This window comes from Salvelinus sp. IW2-2015, linkage group LG6.1 (assembly GCF_002910315.2).
Source record: "Salvelinus sp. IW2-2015 linkage group LG6.1, ASM291031v2, whole genome shotgun sequence".
Lineage (NCBI taxonomy): Eukaryota > Metazoa > Chordata > Actinopteri > Salmoniformes > Salmonidae > Salvelinus > Salvelinus sp. IW2-2015.
In genome coordinates this window covers 17,371,364-17,388,217 of record NC_036845.1, presented here as the reverse complement: position 1 = coordinate 17,388,217, position 16,854 = coordinate 17,371,364, and the positions used below count along the sequence as shown (strand labels likewise).

The following is a 16,854-nucleotide window of genomic DNA, read 5'->3' as shown; positions in this document are numbered from 1 at the left end:
CAGCCACTGAATAATGTCTCCGTATCTTGCGTTACTCATCTCATATGTATATGCTGTATTTCTATACTACACTGCTCAAGAAATTAAGGGAACACTAAAAACACATCTAGATCTGAATGAATGAAATATCTTATGAAATACTTTTTCTTTACATAGTTTGAATGTGCTGACAACAAAATCACACAAAAATTATCAATGGAAATCAAATTTATCAACCAATGGAGGTCTGGATTTGGAGTCACACTCAAAATTAAAGGAAACCACACTACAGGCTGATCCAACTTTGATGTAATGCCTTAAACAAGTCAAATGAGGCTCAGTAGTGTGTGTGGCCTCCACGTGCCTGTATGACCTCCCGAAACGCCTGCAATGCTCCTGATGAGTGGCGGATGGTCTCCTGAGGGATCTCCTCCCAGACCGAGATAAAAGCATCGCGCCAACTCCTGAACCAGTCTGTGTGGCAACGTGGCGTTGTGTGATGGAGCAACATGATGTCCCAGATTGCTCAATTGGATTCAGGTCTGGGGAACGGCGGGCCAGTCCATAGCATCAATGCCTTCCTCTTGCAGGAACTGCTGACACACTCCAGCCACATGAGTCTTAGCATTGTCTTGCATTAGGAGGAACCCAGGGCCAACCGCACCAGCATATGGTCTCACAAGGGGTCTGAGATCTCATCTCGGTACCTAATGGCAGTCAGGCTACCTCTGGCGAGCACATGGAGGCTGTGCGGCCCCCCAAAGAAATGCCACCCCACACCATGACTGACCCACCGCCAAACCGGTCATGCTGGAGGATGTTGCAGGCAGCAGAAGGTTCTCCACGGCGTCTCCAGACTCTGTCACGTCTGTCACATGTGCGTGTGAACCTGCTTTCATCTGTGAGAGCACAGGGCGCCAGTGGCGAATTTGCCAATCTTGGTGTTCTCTGGCAAATGCCAAACGTCCTGCACGGTGTTGGGCTGTAAGTACAACCCCCACCTGTGGACGTCGGGCCCTCATACCACCCTCATGGAGTCTGTTTCTGACCATGTAGCAGACACATGCACATTTGTGGCCTGCTGGAGGTCATTTTGCAGGGCTCTGGCAGTGCTCCTCCTGCACAAAGGCGGATGTAGCGGTCCTGCTGCTGGGTTGTTGCCCTCCTACGGCCTCCTCCACGTCTCCTGATGTACTGGCCTGTCTCCTGGTAGCGCCTCCATGCTCTGGACACTACGCTGACAGACACAGCAAACCTCCTTGCCACAGCTCGCATTGATGTGCCGTCCTGGATGAGCTGCACTACCTGAGCCACTTGTGTGGGTTGTAGACTCCGTCTCATGCTACCACTAAGTGAAACACCGCCAGTGGCTAGTGATCCATTTCTAAAAGTGGCCAGTGATTCCTAATCTATGTCTATAGGCAGCCGCCTCTGATGTGCTAGTGATGGCTGTTTAGCAGTCTGATGGCCTTGAGATAGAAGCTGTTTTTCAGTCTCCCGGTCCCAGTTTTGATGCACCTGTACTGACCTTACCTTCTGGATGATAGCGGGGTGAACAGGCAGTAGCTCGGGTGGTTGATGTCCTTGATGATCTTTTTGGCCTTCCTATGGCATCGGGGGCTGTAGGTGTCGAGGAGGGCGGGAACACCAGTCTTAACTTCAACAGTGAAGAGGCGACTCCGGGATGCTGGCCTTCCTGGCAGAGTTCCTCTCTCCAGTGTTTGTGTTCTTTTGCCCATCTTAATCTTTTATTTTCATTGGCCAGTCTGAGATATGTCTTTTTCTTTGCAACTCTGCCTAGAAGGCCAGTATCCCGGAGTCTCCTCTTCACTGTTGATGTTGAGACTGGTGTTTTGCGGGTACTATTTAATGAAGCTGCCAGTTGAGGACTTGTGAGGCGTCTGTTTCTCAAACTAGACACCCTAATGTACTTGTCCTCTTGCTCAGGTGTGCACCGGGGCCTCCCACTCCTCTTTCTATTCTGGTTAGAGCCAGTTTGCGCTGTTCTGTGAAGGCAGTAGTGTACAGCCTAGTACAAGATCTTCACTTTCTTGGCAATTTCTCACATGGAATAGCCTTCATTTCTCATAACAAGAATAAACTGACAAGTTTCAGAAGAAAGTTCCTTGTTTCTGGCCATTTGGAGCCTGTAATCGAAACAACAAATGCTGATGCCCCAGATATTCAACTAGTCTGAAGGCCAGTTTTATTGCTTCTTTAATCAGCACAACAGTTTTCAGCTGTGCTAACATAATTGCAAAAGGATTTTCTAATGATCAATTAGCCTTTTAAAATGATGAACTTGGATTAGCTAACACAACGTGCCATTTGAACACAKGAGTGATGGTTGCTGATAATGGGCCTCTGTAATGGGCCTCTTTACGATAATGGGCCTCTGTATGTAGATATTCCATAAAAAATATGCCTTTTCCAGCTACAATAGTAATTTACAACATTAACAATGTCTACACTGTATTTCTGATCAATTTGATGTTAATGGACAAAAAAATTGCTTTTCTTTCAAAAACAAGGACATTTTTAATTAATTGACCCCAAACTTTTGAACAGTTGTGTACGTGGTCCTCAATGAGAAATGCCCAGCCCCCCACTCCTTCCCCATCAGACAGCGCATCACATTTTGCACATTCTTACACTTTCACACCACTCTCTCAATGTGTTCTGCCCAGGTCAGTCTAGTGTCAAAGTATACCCCAAGGAACCTGAAGGCCCTCACCCTCTCCAAGTTTCTCCCATATAACCTCAAGCATACCTTGTCTCCCACCTTCCTCCTAGCAAAATTAAACACAGTCTGAGTTTTCTCTACAGAGAACCTGAATCACCACAATTAAAACTTCTTCAGGATCGGTGGGTCCCCTGCGGGACGGTTGGGCTAACGTAGGCTAATGCGATTAGCATGAGGTTGTAAGTAACAAGAAAAATTCCCAGGACATATACATATCTGATATTGGCAGAAAGCTTAAATTCTTGTTAATCTAACTGCAGTACAGGAGTGCCAAGTCCAGGACAAAAAGGCTTCTCAACAGTTTTTACCACCAAGCCATAAGACTCCTGAACAGGTAACCAAATGGTTACCCGGACTATTTGCATTGTGTTGGCCCGACCATCCAGTGCTCCCTCACATTGGCTAACCGGGCTATCTGCATTTTGATTTGATTTGCACTGTCCAATTTACAGTAGCTATTACAGTAAAATAATGCCATGCTATTGTTTGAGGAGAGTGCACAGTTTTGAACATGAAAAGTTATTCATATACAAATTAGGCACATTTGTGCAGTCTTGATACATCATTTTGAACAGAAATACAATGGTTCATTGGATCATTCTAAAACTTTGCACATACACTGCTGCCATCTAGTGGCCAAAATCTCAATTGCACTTGGGCTGGAATAATACATTATGGCCTTTCTCTTGCATTTCAAAGATGATGGTACAAAAAAAAAATTWAACGGTTGTTTTTTTCTTTGTATTATCTTTTACCAGATCTAATGTGTTGTATTCTCCTACATTCCTTTCACATTTCCACAAACTGCAAAGTGTTTCCTTTCAAATGGTACCAAGAATATGCATATCCTTGCTACAGGCAGTTAGATTTGGCTATGTCGTTTTAGGCGAAAATTGTGAAAAAAGGGTCCGATCCTACTGCCCACCACTCTACCTCATCAATTGCTTCCTGTACCTTCCTGACTGTGTATGGCACATTTCTTCCCATCTTTCATAAGGCCCCATCATCTCTAAATAACGACCTACCATTATCCGGCCGTACCTGAGAGTTAACATCATTGATTTTGATTGAGAACAACAGAGGACTCACTCTCCCCTGCGGTGTATCGTTATCCACCAGGTAGCTRCCTGATAGAGATTTCCTCACCCTCACCAAACAGGAATTCCTTTATCCAGTTGTACGTTCTTCCTCCTCCCCCAATAATATCAATTTCTATTAACAACCCCTGCAACTACAACAGTCTCCTTGTTCACCTGAGCCTTCCYGACCTCTGCTACTAAGCAGAGCACTGGGTCCATATTTCCCCTACTCTTCCTGAACCCACTCTAATGTGGCGATAATAGCCCCCTGATCTCCAGGAAGTAAGTTAGCCTCTCCGTAAATATACGTTCCATAATCTTACATACATGTGATGTATGTAGTTGGCCGATAGTTTGTTGGCCTAGTTGGGTTCTTCCCTGGCTTCCGGATTGGTACCACTACTGCTTCCTTCCAGCTGCCTGGTAGTTTCCCCTCCTCCCACCCTCTGTTGTACAACACCAAGGCAAMATATTATGTAAGAAACAGTGTTGTCTTAAAGAAATTAAAATACGATTTCTGGATTAGAAATACCAATTAAAAACATACTTTCAGCAAATAAATGTGTTTAAATGTGTAAAAAATAAAAACATGAAAACACATTCCTTTTTCAGGCTACATCATTGAGCAATAAAACAATGGATGAGCAAAGACACAGGAGAAACCAACAGATGTKCGCCAAAGTCAATAAAAAAWATATATATTCCAGTAAAATGAAACATGCACTGGAAAAAACCCAGACACAAAACAGAAAGAGACATCAGAGGAAGAGTAATTCATTTGAAAATACAGTTTTATTGACTCTCAGGAATTAATTTTCATGGTTAGTGCAGCAACACAGAATATTTTGGAGATTTATGTACAGGTCACACACGTTAAAAAAAAGCACTCAGATTGCTCAAAAGTATCACAGCAATCAGTTTGGCAAGCAGCAGAGTTGATTAGAGCATCTACCTCCTTGATTGCAGTAACTGATTTACTAAATTGAGTCCATTCATTGAAATTCTCCTTGCAGAAGGTGCCAGATTTGCTAAATGTTTGCATCTATTATTTTGAGTAGGGAATGAACATTTCATGAAACTAGCTATACCACAAAACTATCTTTATCTCCTCTTGTCATTCTATATCTTAGCCCTTCTCTTAACCTTTCCTGTCCCGTTTTGTTTTATGGTTTCTGAAAAATACAAAGTAATATGCACACTTGGCAGTGTAGTTGAGTAAATCTGACCCATAACCTAGTTTAGTTTCCAGTTCTGACGTTTCCAGTAAGAATAATCATTTCACTTTTATAGCTCTTTTCATTGCACTAAAACATCTCAAATCGCTTGAAAGATATAAAAAGGATAAGCTATTTAAGAAAACATTGCCATCATTCATGAATGCATGGACGGTAGATCTAGATAATTGGGAAATTCATGGCTTAGTTTAAGTCCTGTGATTCAGTCTAGCCGGATGGCATCCATCTGACAAATGCGTTTGTAGATGTGGTCACACGGTACGTCAAACCAGGTCTGCGAATGGCTRTCCAGGGTGGCACAGTCCTCCCCATGTGATCCTCCTGAGTGATGATTGTCAGGCTCAGAGCTATACTCATTCCAATACCTGAAAGAGAGACAGAGAGAGAGAGGGAAGGAGAGAGAGAGATAGAGAAAGAGAGAGACAGAGAGACAGAAGGGTGGAGGCAGAGAAAGAGAGAGAGGGTAGGGGAGAGGGAGAGGGAGAGAAGTAGAAAGGCCAAAAACAAAGGAGGGAGGCAGTTACGGAAAGGGGTCGAAAAAGAGGAAACAAGAGAATAGAATGAAAGAAGAGGAAGAAGGAAATTACAAATTGAGAAATGGAACAAGACAGTGTAGAAAAGTAACTATTTGCCTCCCTCTCATTATAACACATGTGATATTGGATTATTTAAAATGGGATTCACATACTTATTTGTCAGTGTTGTGTTGTCCACCCATCTCCAATCCCCTTCCTTCTCTATATCTGATAGGCCAATCCAGAAGTGGTAGTCAAACCCGCCAATCCTCCGGGCCTCTTTTTCCAGAGCGTCCTTACAAGCAAACAGTTATGGTTACAACGAGGGGAATACACATACACAAAYACACACACACAWACACTATCTTACATGCTGTTCTTTGCTGTGCAGGATGGTAAGGTGGCTGCCCAGGGATGTACAACTGTCTCTGCTGCTCGGCCAGTCCATCTTGTCATTACTGAAGGAGTAACATTTCTCATCTACATGAATCCAGCCCTCAGGACACTCCCTACACTTCCTTACTGTGAGAAGAGGAGAGGAGAAAGACAAGAGGAGGAGAACAGGAATAGAGAGGTAAAAGAGATGAAKAGGGGAAGATGAAAAGGACAAAGAGAGACAGATGAGTGAATATGCATGGGTAATTAATGTCTTATGAATACTGTACGGTGTACACTTTAAAGTAAAACGGTAAATTATACGGTCATTTTGGGGTATTATCAACAGTATGATACTGTGAAACGTTTTACTGCAGCATACTGTAAATTGTGATGCATTGTGGGAACATTTTGTGGGCGGGGAAAGAATTGCTCTATTTTGAATGGTACTGCATTTCTGTCCCACAKAATACAGTATTGTACTGTATTCTTGGAGCACCAAAAACCTTTTGACCACTAGTAGGTGCATAGTATTGTTGTTTCTGGCTCTATTTCTGTTGCACCCTTTAGTGAGAGTGCTGTACTAACTTAACTGTACTAGTAGTAGTGCCGCATCAATTTAAAATCTAGAGTTGACAAATGCCTGTTAGTAACTGTTAACTTCATGGCAACCCCTTTACAGTGTACCATTTCTTACATGAAATAATGTAATAGTGAATGACAGTTGTCTAAAGTATCTATCCACTCTGARTAACACTTAGCCCCCCTTTACCTGTCTTTGAGCAGCTCTGGGCCAGTTTGGAGTAGTCATCACAGAGATAGACATAACGTGCTCGAACTGAGTTCAGCTTCAGGGTCAGAGCCGCTGCCTCCAGGGGAACACTAGGTAACGGCCTGCTAAACACTGAGAGAGAGAGAGAGAGAGAGAGAGAGAGAGAGAGAGAGAGAGAGAGATTGAGAAAGAGAATGAAAAAGCGGAATAGAGACCAAATTGAGAGGTCAGATTGGGACAAATTGGTGTTTCTTTAAAAATAGTGAATGCTTTCAGTCCTGACCCCTCCTGTCTCAGCCTCCAGTATTTATGCTGCAGTAGTTTAGGTGTTGGGGGGCTAGGGTCAGTCTGTTATATATGGAGTATTTCTCCTGTCTTATCCGGTGTCCTGTGTGAATTTAAGTATGATCTCTCTAATTCTCTATCTCTTTTCTCTCTTTTTCTCTCTTTCTTTCTTTCTTTCTTCCTTTCTTTCTCTCTTTCTCTCTTTCTTTCTTTCAGTCACTCAAAGGACCTGAGCCCTAGGACCATGCCTCAGGACTACCTGGCCTGATGACTCCTTGCTGTCCCCAGTCCACCTGGCCGTGCTGCTGCTCCAGTTTCAACTGTTCTGCCTGCGGCTATGGAACCCTGACCTGTTCACCGGACGTGCTACCTGTCCCAGACCTGCTGTTTTCAACTCTCTAGAGACAGGAGGAGCGGYAGAGATACTCTGAATSATCGGCTATGAAAAGCCAACTGACATTTACTCCTGAGGTGCTGACYTGTTGCACCCTCGACMACCACTGTGATTATTATTATTTGACCCTGCTGGTCATCTATGAACATTTGAACATCTTGGCCATGTTCTGTTATAATCTCCACCTGGCACAGCCAGAAGAGGACTGGCCACCCCTCATAGCCTGGTTCCTCTCTCGGTTTCTTCCTAGGTTCTGGCCTTTCTAGRGAGTTTCTCCTAGCCACCGTGCTTCTACACCTGCATTGCTTGCTGTTTGGGGTTTTAGGCTGGGTTTCTGTACAGCACTTTGTGACATCATGTAAGAAGGGCTTTATAAATACATTTGATTGATTGATTGATTGTTATAACTACTGAACAKCCTGGGCTGCCAGAGACTGAGAGTCCTGGGAGGGAGCAAATTTCACAGTTCTGGACTTTTGTTCCTTTTGGATTGCACAACTGCCACAACTATCGTTACCATTCTGCATGCCAAAAAAGGCATGACGAGGAAGAGTGGGGGAGAGGGGTGGTGCTGGGTTGGAGAGAGAGAAAAAGAGACATACATACATACAGAGAGAGAGAGATGTTAACTCACAGAGCACGCTCAGAGCGATGTTGGCACAGATGGAGGCCAATAGACCAATCACCACAAAGAGGGCGGTCTGACCTCTGAGACACTCTGAYCCCCTCTTCAGCCCCTGGGCACCTGATCGGACAGATTACAGCTCAATGCAAAGAGTGACACATTTACATTGGAGTCATTTAGCATTTAACTATAGGTACAAAAAATAACCACATATAACAGTCATTGCAAGTCAAACCTTCTTCAAAATAGCATTAATCTGTCAAATCAGTACCAGTAAGAAAAGACAAGTGCGAGTGTGACAGGGCATTTTTTTCCCACCTGTCATTCACCTTTCATGCTTCAGAAGTTTTTCCTGCCCAGACAAGTCCTTTGACTATGAACAATACCACTCTAATCTATCTGCAACTGCCTACAATTTTACAGTGGGCTAACATGGAACCATAACATTGTAAAAAGGTGACAATCACTTCAAAAAKATTTAAAATRATTYGTTCTAAAGGATTCCAAAGGAACAGATGATAGCCAATAAACTGAAAGACTGTCTGTAAAACTCACACTGACTATTCCCTAAAGAGACACCATGTCCTTAGAGTTATGGTCAATCTCACACTTATGCACGTACGTTAGTACGCATGCATGCACACACACACACACACACGCGCACACGCACACGCCCCCGCACACGCACACGCACACGCACACACACACACACACACACTTACTGTGGTTGTTTAGGATAGGCTTGTTTCCTCTGGAGGATATATCCTCAGTAAACTCGTGTAGACTGGTATAGTTCTCTACCTCCATGATTGAAGTTTCAGTTCTTCACCAGCTCTTCTCACCACAATCACTGTTTAACTTACTTATACCAACTATTGCAGAATCTCCCGACTTTGTAACTAACGGGAAATAAAGTCACTGCTGGGAAATAAAGTTTGTAATTCCAAACAGCTGAGATGGGAGTTGATTTCGCAATTCTGTTCCATCAAATTGTTTTATCAGTATTTATTGTTCTTCCTCCAGAAATTCACTGGCAGTTCTTTTAGTATTGCATCAAACCTGCTTACTCTTGGTCTCTCTCTGTCTCTGTCTCTCTCGCTCTCCTTTTGCTCTCTCTCTCTTTGTTTGGATAAATGTTGAATCTGGCCAGAAGAACTGTGTGATAGGGGGATGAGGCAGGAGAGCGTGTGAGTGTCAGTGTGTGTGTGTGTGTGTTTGAACAAAAACTCTCAAGAAATTGGAACTGAGACAAGAGTCTGGCGGGAACTGGAAGGAGGGTCCATCATACTGTGTGTGTTTGTACGGAAAGTACTGGATTTAGGAAATAACATAATCATGCTGTGAAGTAACGTTTTTGACTCTGTTTCTCGATGTGATTTGGTGTGTTAGAATCTGGCCAAAATGACTCTGTAACGTGCTAGTGAACTGGAGCCTGGGGGGACGATAGCATGCCAAGTTAAACAACTAGACATCTTACGGGAAGAGGTTGGGCACCTTGGATTAACAAAAATGATCTCGAGCTGTTTGTAGCACCTCATGATGGGTACAGGGAAATTTGAGGATCATGTAGTAGCCTAAGCCTATCAATGTTACATTGAACTGGGTGAATGGAATAGTGAATGACAGTCTCCAATTATGCTGTAATAGAAGTTAGGCCATGTTCATAAAAAAGAATCATCCTCCTCATCTTAAAAAGGCACCGACCGCCACTGATATAAGAATGGTCACACCCAAAGGACATCCAGCCAAACGTTGTGAATCATTGGAGTCAACATGGGCCAGCATCCCTGTGGAGCGCTTTTCGACACCTGTAGAGTCCATGTCACGACAAGCTGAGGCGTTTCTGACGGGGTGCAACTCAATACTAGAAGGCGTTCCACACTTTTTGGTATACTCAGTGGATATTGCATAGCACTCTGTTTTAGCGCATTTATTTAACCGAATATTTTATTAAGAGAATGGGATAAGCATCTTAATATTATGTTTCTTCGGTTTCAGGTGGTGTGAGCAGACTGCTGCGTGATTCAGGATCGTTCCAAGTTCTGCTGAATTGTTTGAATTGAAGTAACAGAGAAAATACAGGGTGTTATTGTTGTTGTGTTATAGGACTGTAGATAAAAATGTTCGATTGTGTTAAATGATTGAATTAAACAAAGAAGTAAAAAAACAAGCAGTGACTGAGGGGTGACTGATTGGCACTTTATTGAAATACCGTTCAGTGGGTGGGTAGACCCCAACACAAGTAGATACCAACTGTCACTTCATTTGTTTTGACTGATTATACATACCGTGACTGGGATTCAATCAAATGCACGTTGTAGAAATGCACATTGCATTTGACTTTAAAGGGAATTTAACACTTTATTACCACTGCGTTTACACTGAATTTGATTTCTAAAACTGGGGGAATTGCATTTAAAATGCACTTGTCAACAGTGCAACCCTACAATTCGCCTTCTATAATGAATCCGCCACTCTAAGTTAACTTCATGTCAGCGGTGTCTTTCACCCGCTGATTCAGGGACGTAATGGGTACGCATCCATTTGACAGATGCGGCGGTAGGTGAAGTCACAGGCACGTCGGACAGGCATGAGTGTTACTCTCCAGGACCGCACAGTCTCACCGTCAACCCACCGGAGACGTTGTTTTATCAGGGCTCCAAGCTGCACTGTTTCCAGAAGCTATAGGGGAAAGGGAGGTAGGGGGAGAGAAAATATGACGGGCAGGATGGAATTGAAGTCAACAGAGAGGGAGAGAGATGACAGAAAAAAAGTAAAAAGGAGCGGACAAATAGTGGAGAAAAAAGGTTTGAGCAACTGAGATATTTTGAGTCGATGTTGTACGTGTCCTTTGAGATTGTTGAATGGGTTGCAGACCCTACATACTGTAAAATAATTTAATGTTTGAAAGATATGATTAAATAATTCCACTCTGTAGCCTTATAATTGTAATGAAATTGATTTAGAATCGTAAAATTATATCCTGAAGATGTGTGTAGGTTTAGTCAGAATTAGATGTAAAACAATGTATCTGTATGTGGGAAAACACGACTGTCTGAGCAAGGCATAGCTTAGGGTTTGAACTTGTATGTGTTTGCCGAAGAAGAAAAAAAAGAGAACAATTAAACTGTGTTTGAACGACCGGCTAGGCCTCTGAGAAACTTATGATAGCATAGGGAGTATTCTCAAGGTTCCCTAATCTCGGGGAATGGAACTGTCGGCTGGGTAAGTGATACACAGTGGTGAGAACTATGGAGAAGATAAAACTCACCTACTGTTTGTGTGTATGTATGTGCGTAGGATACCTACTGTTTGTGTGTATGTATGTGCGTAGGATACCTACTGTTTGTGTGGAAGTATGTGCGCAGCTATAAAATGGATGTCTTTGTATAATGGACTTCAAGAACGTTCTCGTGAATAAACTGTATAACCTTTTGTAAGCTGATCTTTGACTAATTAATTATTAAACCCATGGTCTACAGATCTCGGGGATTGGTCAGAGCTATTGATTGTCAGTTATTTATCATTGGGAGATAGAAATAATTCTCCGTGACACAATACTTATTTGGTGAGCGTTGTGTTGTCCACCCATCTCCAGTCCCCTCCGACCCTCTGTCTGATAGGCCGATCCAGAAGTAGTTATTAAACACCAATCCTACTTGCCTTTTTTCCAGGGCTTTCCTATAAACAAACACGTGGTTACGATGAGAAGAGCACACACACACAAATGCACACACACACGCACACGCACGCACGCACGCACGCACGCCGCACACGCACACGCACGCGCACACACACACACACACAACAGTTTCTTACATGCACGTTCTTGCTGTGCAGGATGCTAAGGTGGCCGCCCATTGATGTACAATTGTCTCTGCTGCTCGGCCAGTCCATCTTGTCCTTACTGAGGTAGTAACATTTTTTCATTTACCAGTACATGAAGCCATCCCTCAGGACACTCTTTGAAATTCACCACTATAACCAGAATGAGAGAGAGGGGAGAGAGAGAGAGAAAGAAAGAAAGCCAGAAAGAGAGAGAGAAAAGGAGAGAGGGAGAGAGAGAGAAAGAAAGAGATTTGGATATAATTCTACTTTGTACTGTATGAATAGATTATATTACTATACCCAGCTGTGGGTTCATGTCCTGGTGCAAAGTGGAATGTCCTTAGATTTATGAAATTGTTGCTGCAATACATTGGAAATATTCAGAGAACTTGTAAGTCCTGACCAGAGTTCTTATGTGTTTTGCTTGTTTTGTGTTGGTCAGGGCGTGAGCTGGGTGGGAATTCTAATGTTGTGTGTCTAGTTCGTCTGTTTCTGTGTCCAGCCTAATATGGTTCTCAACCAGAGACAGCTGTGAATCGTTGTCCCTGATTGAGAATCATATATAGGTGTCTTGTTTTGTGTTGGGCATGTGGGTGGGTGTTACCTGTCTCTGTGTTTGTGTTTCTGCACCAGATATAGGTTGTATCGGTTTTGCCACTTGTGTTATTTTGTTTTGTATCGTGTTCACTGTTTATTTGTTTTACTTAAACTGTTGAGCACTGGCTACGCTGCGTGTTGGTCGATCCGTTTTACCCCCTCTTCTAGTGAGAGAGGGAAGGCCGCCGTTACAGAACCCCCCACCAATCTCGGCACCAAGCAGCGTAACAACGGCAACAGCGACAGCAGCAGCGGAGAGGCTACACTATTTGGAGAAATGGACATGGGAGGACGACTAGACGGCAAAGGACCCTGGCAGAGCCAGGGGAATATCCCCGCCCCAAAGAGAGCTGGAGGCAGCGAAGGCGAGAGGGCGCTATTATGAGGCGCTAGCACGGCAGAGCGGCTGGAGGCGAGAGGCAGCCCCAAAATGTTTGGGGGGGCACACGGGGAGTGTGCAGAGTCAGGAGTCAGACCTGAGCCAACTCCCCCTGCTTACCGTAAGGAGCCGGTCAGGGCGGAATTGGAGGTGAGGCATGCAGAGACAGTGAAGAGTTAATGGGGGAATTGGAGGAAAGAGTTATGAGGGACTTGCTGGTTTGGTGCATGAGGCACGACATCCGCCCGACTGAACGTGTCGGGGAGTTGATGTCACGGGGGACAGCTCTCCATACTCATCCTGAGTGCGTGCTAGCCGTCTGGTTAAGACTGTGCCAGCCTCAAGCACCAGGCCTCCTGTGCGCCTTCCTAGCCCTGCACGTCCTCTGCCAGCTCGGCGCATAGTTCTCCCAGCCGTGCTTCCAGTGGAAGAGGAGGAAGTCGTACCGGGCAGGCACCGGTGATGCGGTGGAGCGCACGGTGCCCCGGTGCGTATGCCTAGCCCGGTGCGCAACATCCCAGCTCCCCACATTGCGGGCTAGGGTGAAGATCCAGCCAGGGCGGATGGTGCCAGCCCTGCTCTCAAGATCTCCAGTGCGTCTTCAGAGCCCTGTTCCTTCTCCCGCACTCGCCCTGAGGTGGCGTGCCCTCAGCCCGGTACCACAGTGCGGTATCACGCACCAGGCCTATAGTGCGGCCTCGAGAGTCCAGTGTGCTCTGTTCCCTGTCCCCGCACTAGCCTTAAGTGCGTGTCTCCAGTTCCGGTACCACAGTTCCGGCACCCACGACGCAGCCTACTGTGCACCTCGAGCAGGTCAGAGTCGGCCGTCTGCCCAACGCCGCCTGCCACTGCCGTCTGCCCGCGCCGTCTGAGCTGCCTGCCACTGCTCGTCTGCCCAGCGCCGTCTGACCATCCGTCTGCCCAGCGCCGTCTGAGCCATCCGTCTGCCCAGCGCCATCTGAGCCATCCGTCTGCCCAGCACCATCTGAGCATCCGTCTGCCCACGCCATCTGAGCCATCCGTCTGCCCAGGCCATCTGAGCCATCCGTCTGCCCACGCGCATCTGAGGCCATCCGTCTGCCACGAGCCTTCAGAGCGCCCGTCAAGTCAGGAGCCGCTAAGACCGTCGCGTCAGTCAGGAGCTGCCAGAGCCGCAGCCAGTCAAGAATGCCGAGCACCAGCCAGTCAGGAGCTGCCAGAGGCCAGCCAGTCAGGAGCTGCAGAGCCGCCAGCCAGTCAGGAGCTGCCAGAGCCGCCAGCCAGTCAGGAGCTGCCAGAGCCGCCTTACAGTCATGAGCGTCATACAGTCATGAGCTCCCTACAGTCATGAGCTGCCCTCCATCATGAGCTGCCCTCCAGTCAGGAGCTGCCTCCAGTCATGAGCTGCCCTCTCAGTCCATGAGCTGCCCTCGCAGTTTCATGAGCTGCCTCCAGTCATGAGCTGCCCTCCAGTCATGAGCTGCCTCGCAGTCATGACTGCCTCAGTCATGAGCTGCCCTACAGTCATGAGCTGGCCTACAGTCATGAGCTGCCCTCCAGGTCTGAGCTGCCTCCAGTCATGAGCTGCCCTCCGTCCGGAGCTGCCCCTCAGCCCGGAGCTGCCCTCAGCCCGGAGTTGCCCTCAGCCCGGAGTTGCCCTCAGCCCGGAGCTGCCATTAGTCCGGAGCTGCCTTCAGTCCGGAGTTGCCCTCTGTCCTGAGCTACTCTTGTTCCTGAGCTAACCTCTCTGTCCTGAGTACCTCCTAAATCATGTGGGGGCCTTAGGGAGGATTCTTAGGCCAAGGTCGTGGGCGAGGGTCGCCACTCAAAGGACGCTAAGGAGGGGGACAAAGACAGTGGTGGAGTGGTGTCCTCGTCCACCGCCGGAGCCGCCACGCGGACAGAGGCCACCAGACCCTCCTTGAGTTTAGGTGTGCCGTTCGGAGTCCGCACCTCAGGGGGGGGGTACTGTAACGTCCTGACAGAGTTCTTATGTTTTTGCTTGTTTAGTGTTGGTCAGGGCGTGAGCTGGGTGGGAATTCTATGTTGTGTGTCTTGTTCGTCTGTTTCTGTGTCCAGCCTAATATGGTTCTCAACCAGAGACAGCTGTGAATCGTTGTCCCTGATTGAGAATCATATATAGGTGGCTTGTTTTGTGTTGGGGATTGTGGGTGGTTGTTACCTGTCTCTGTGTTTGTTTCTGCACCAGATAGGTCTGTATCGGTTTGCCACTTGTGTTATTTTGTTTTGTATCGTGTTCACTGTTTAATTTGTTTAATTAAACATGTTGAGCACTGGCTACGCTGCGTGTTGGTCGATCCCTGTTTCACCCCCTCTTCTAGTGAAGAGAGGAAGGCCGCCGTACAGAACTTGATAGATGGGGGAATGGTATTAGGGCCACTAATTCACATGAACCTGACATGTGACCTCCTGGCCCTGTCCTAACCATCTGGGAACATACAGTATACAGCATATTTGATGGGATACGTTTAAACAAAGAAGCACTACCCACAATCACATAATGAGCAGTTATTTAGGAGATCAGTCATTTGTCCATCAGTGATTCTGTGCCGTCTGGTGGCAATGGAGTTATTTTCAAACACGTACATAGAGTTTTCTGGCTAGTGCTAACCGTGGCAGAGCAGTTTTGTGCCAGGCTGTCATGTCATCACGTAGGCGGCTGTAGCGACGCAGCACAGTACTCATTCAACCTCAGGGAGGCCAACTCTTCCTCAGGGGTCTCCACAGGTTGAGTGGCATTTGACAGGGGTTCTACAGCTGCCTGATTGGTGCTGATGGATACCAAGAGGCTAATCAGCACAAGGAGGATGGTCTGACACGTCAGAAAGTCCTGCCCACTTCTTCCCCCTGGGAACCTGATTGGATTGATCAAAGAGAGAGCGCAACATATGTTATATATACAGTATACTGTACATGTCAGTCAGATGACAGTTTAACCTGACTAGAATTGAGGTGATAATTCATATTCCAGCAACAGTTCTACTACAGGATGTATTTTATAAGTCATTTCAATTACCTAAATATTGTAACAAAGTGACTTGCCAAATTTGATACACACAAATATGAACACGCAGCATACACACACATACGCACGCGCACATTCGCACGCACGCACGCACGCACGCACGCCACACACACACACACACACACACACACACACACACAAACACACACACCACACACCACACACACACCACACACACACACACACACACACACACACACACACACAGTGGTGTAGACCGAAAGTGTATTTTACTTGCTTAGAATGGTAGTTCTCCATGTTCCCTGTGTAATATCACTGGTACACGATCAGTTAACCATTCATAAATCGATGTGTCTCTCTTTCCACTCAGAGTTGGTTGTTATACCGATGCGGCGTGTGTTTGTGAGTGTAGGCAATTTGTTGGAAAGTACAAATTGTGGAAATAACGTTTTGCTGGACCTGAGACAGATTTGAATGGGAAAAGTAAAGCAATAGATCTGGTGCAATAACAGAAAATCTGTCATGGATTGAGCCCAGCTTGGTCTCAGTGAACAACAAAACGCTACAGGATTTGTCACAGAGTTTGAACATTATTTGCCAATGGTCTGAGCGATCAAAGTTCTCTCTCTGTCACTAAACATGACCGTGCATTTTTCATGAGGTTTGACAGAGAGGTTTACAACAAAAGCATCGACATTGCACTTTAAGCCGAACGCTCTGTAACAGCATGGGTTTATCTTGTTTTGTTTTCACAAATGAGAAGCTGCGTCAAATCCACGGTATATAGCAAACACACACCACACACCACACACACACAACACACACACACACACACACACACCACACACACACACACACAACACACCACACACACACACAACACACACACACACACACACACACAGTCTCACACACACACACACACACACACCACACACACACACACACACACACACACACACACATCACACCACCACACACACACACACACACACACACCACACACACACACACAACACACACACACAACACACAACACACATAAGGAATACAACAGTGCTG

The 16,854-nt window shown here is 45.9% G+C and overlaps 3 protein-coding genes across 4 annotated transcripts in view; 1 reads left to right on the top strand and 2 right to left on the bottom strand.

Annotated features, from left to right (window-relative positions):
* Nucleotides 1–3,716, bottom strand: part of LOC111964687 (COP9 signalosome complex subunit 7a) — a 14,506-nt gene extending 10,790 nt beyond the window's left edge. Inside the window, exon 1 of the mRNA XM_070443835.1 lies at nt 3,677–3,716. Within this exon, the coding sequence (XP_070299936.1) occupies nt 3,677–3,716 (40 nt within the window). The remainder of the gene's footprint in view (nt 1–3,676) is intronic.
* Nucleotides 3,717–4,574: 858 nt separating this feature from the next.
* Nucleotides 4,575–9,164, bottom strand: LOC111965249 (CD209 antigen-like protein C). Of its 2 annotated transcripts, none has more exons than XM_023989320.2 (6): nt 8,725–9,164; nt 8,012–8,122; nt 6,699–6,830; nt 5,922–6,073; nt 5,725–5,846; nt 4,575–5,401 (listed from the first exon to the last, which is right to left on the bottom strand). In XM_023989320.2, exons 1-6 carry the CDS (start codon nt 8,807–8,809, stop codon nt 5,239–5,241), a joined length of 765 nt encoding a protein of 254 aa, XP_023845088.1. In that variant the 5' UTR covers nt 8,810–9,164; the 3' UTR covers nt 4,575–5,238. The 2 variants fall into 2 exon arrangements, with proteins under 2 accessions (XP_023845088.1, XP_023845090.1); XM_023989322.2 differs by lacking the exon at nt 8,725–9,164 and adding an exon at nt 8,332–8,564.
* Nucleotides 9,165–12,857: 3,693 nt separating this feature from the next.
* The window catches only part of LOC111965250 (CD209 antigen-like protein E), a 7,653-nt gene continuing 3,656 nt past the window's right edge, over nt 12,858–16,854 (top strand). The window contains exons 1-2 of the mRNA XM_023989323.2: nt 12,858–12,956; nt 14,617–14,750. Of these exons, the coding sequence (XP_023845091.2) occupies nt 12,858–12,956; nt 14,617–14,750 (233 nt within the window). The remainder of the gene's footprint in view (nt 12,957–14,616; nt 14,751–16,854) is intronic.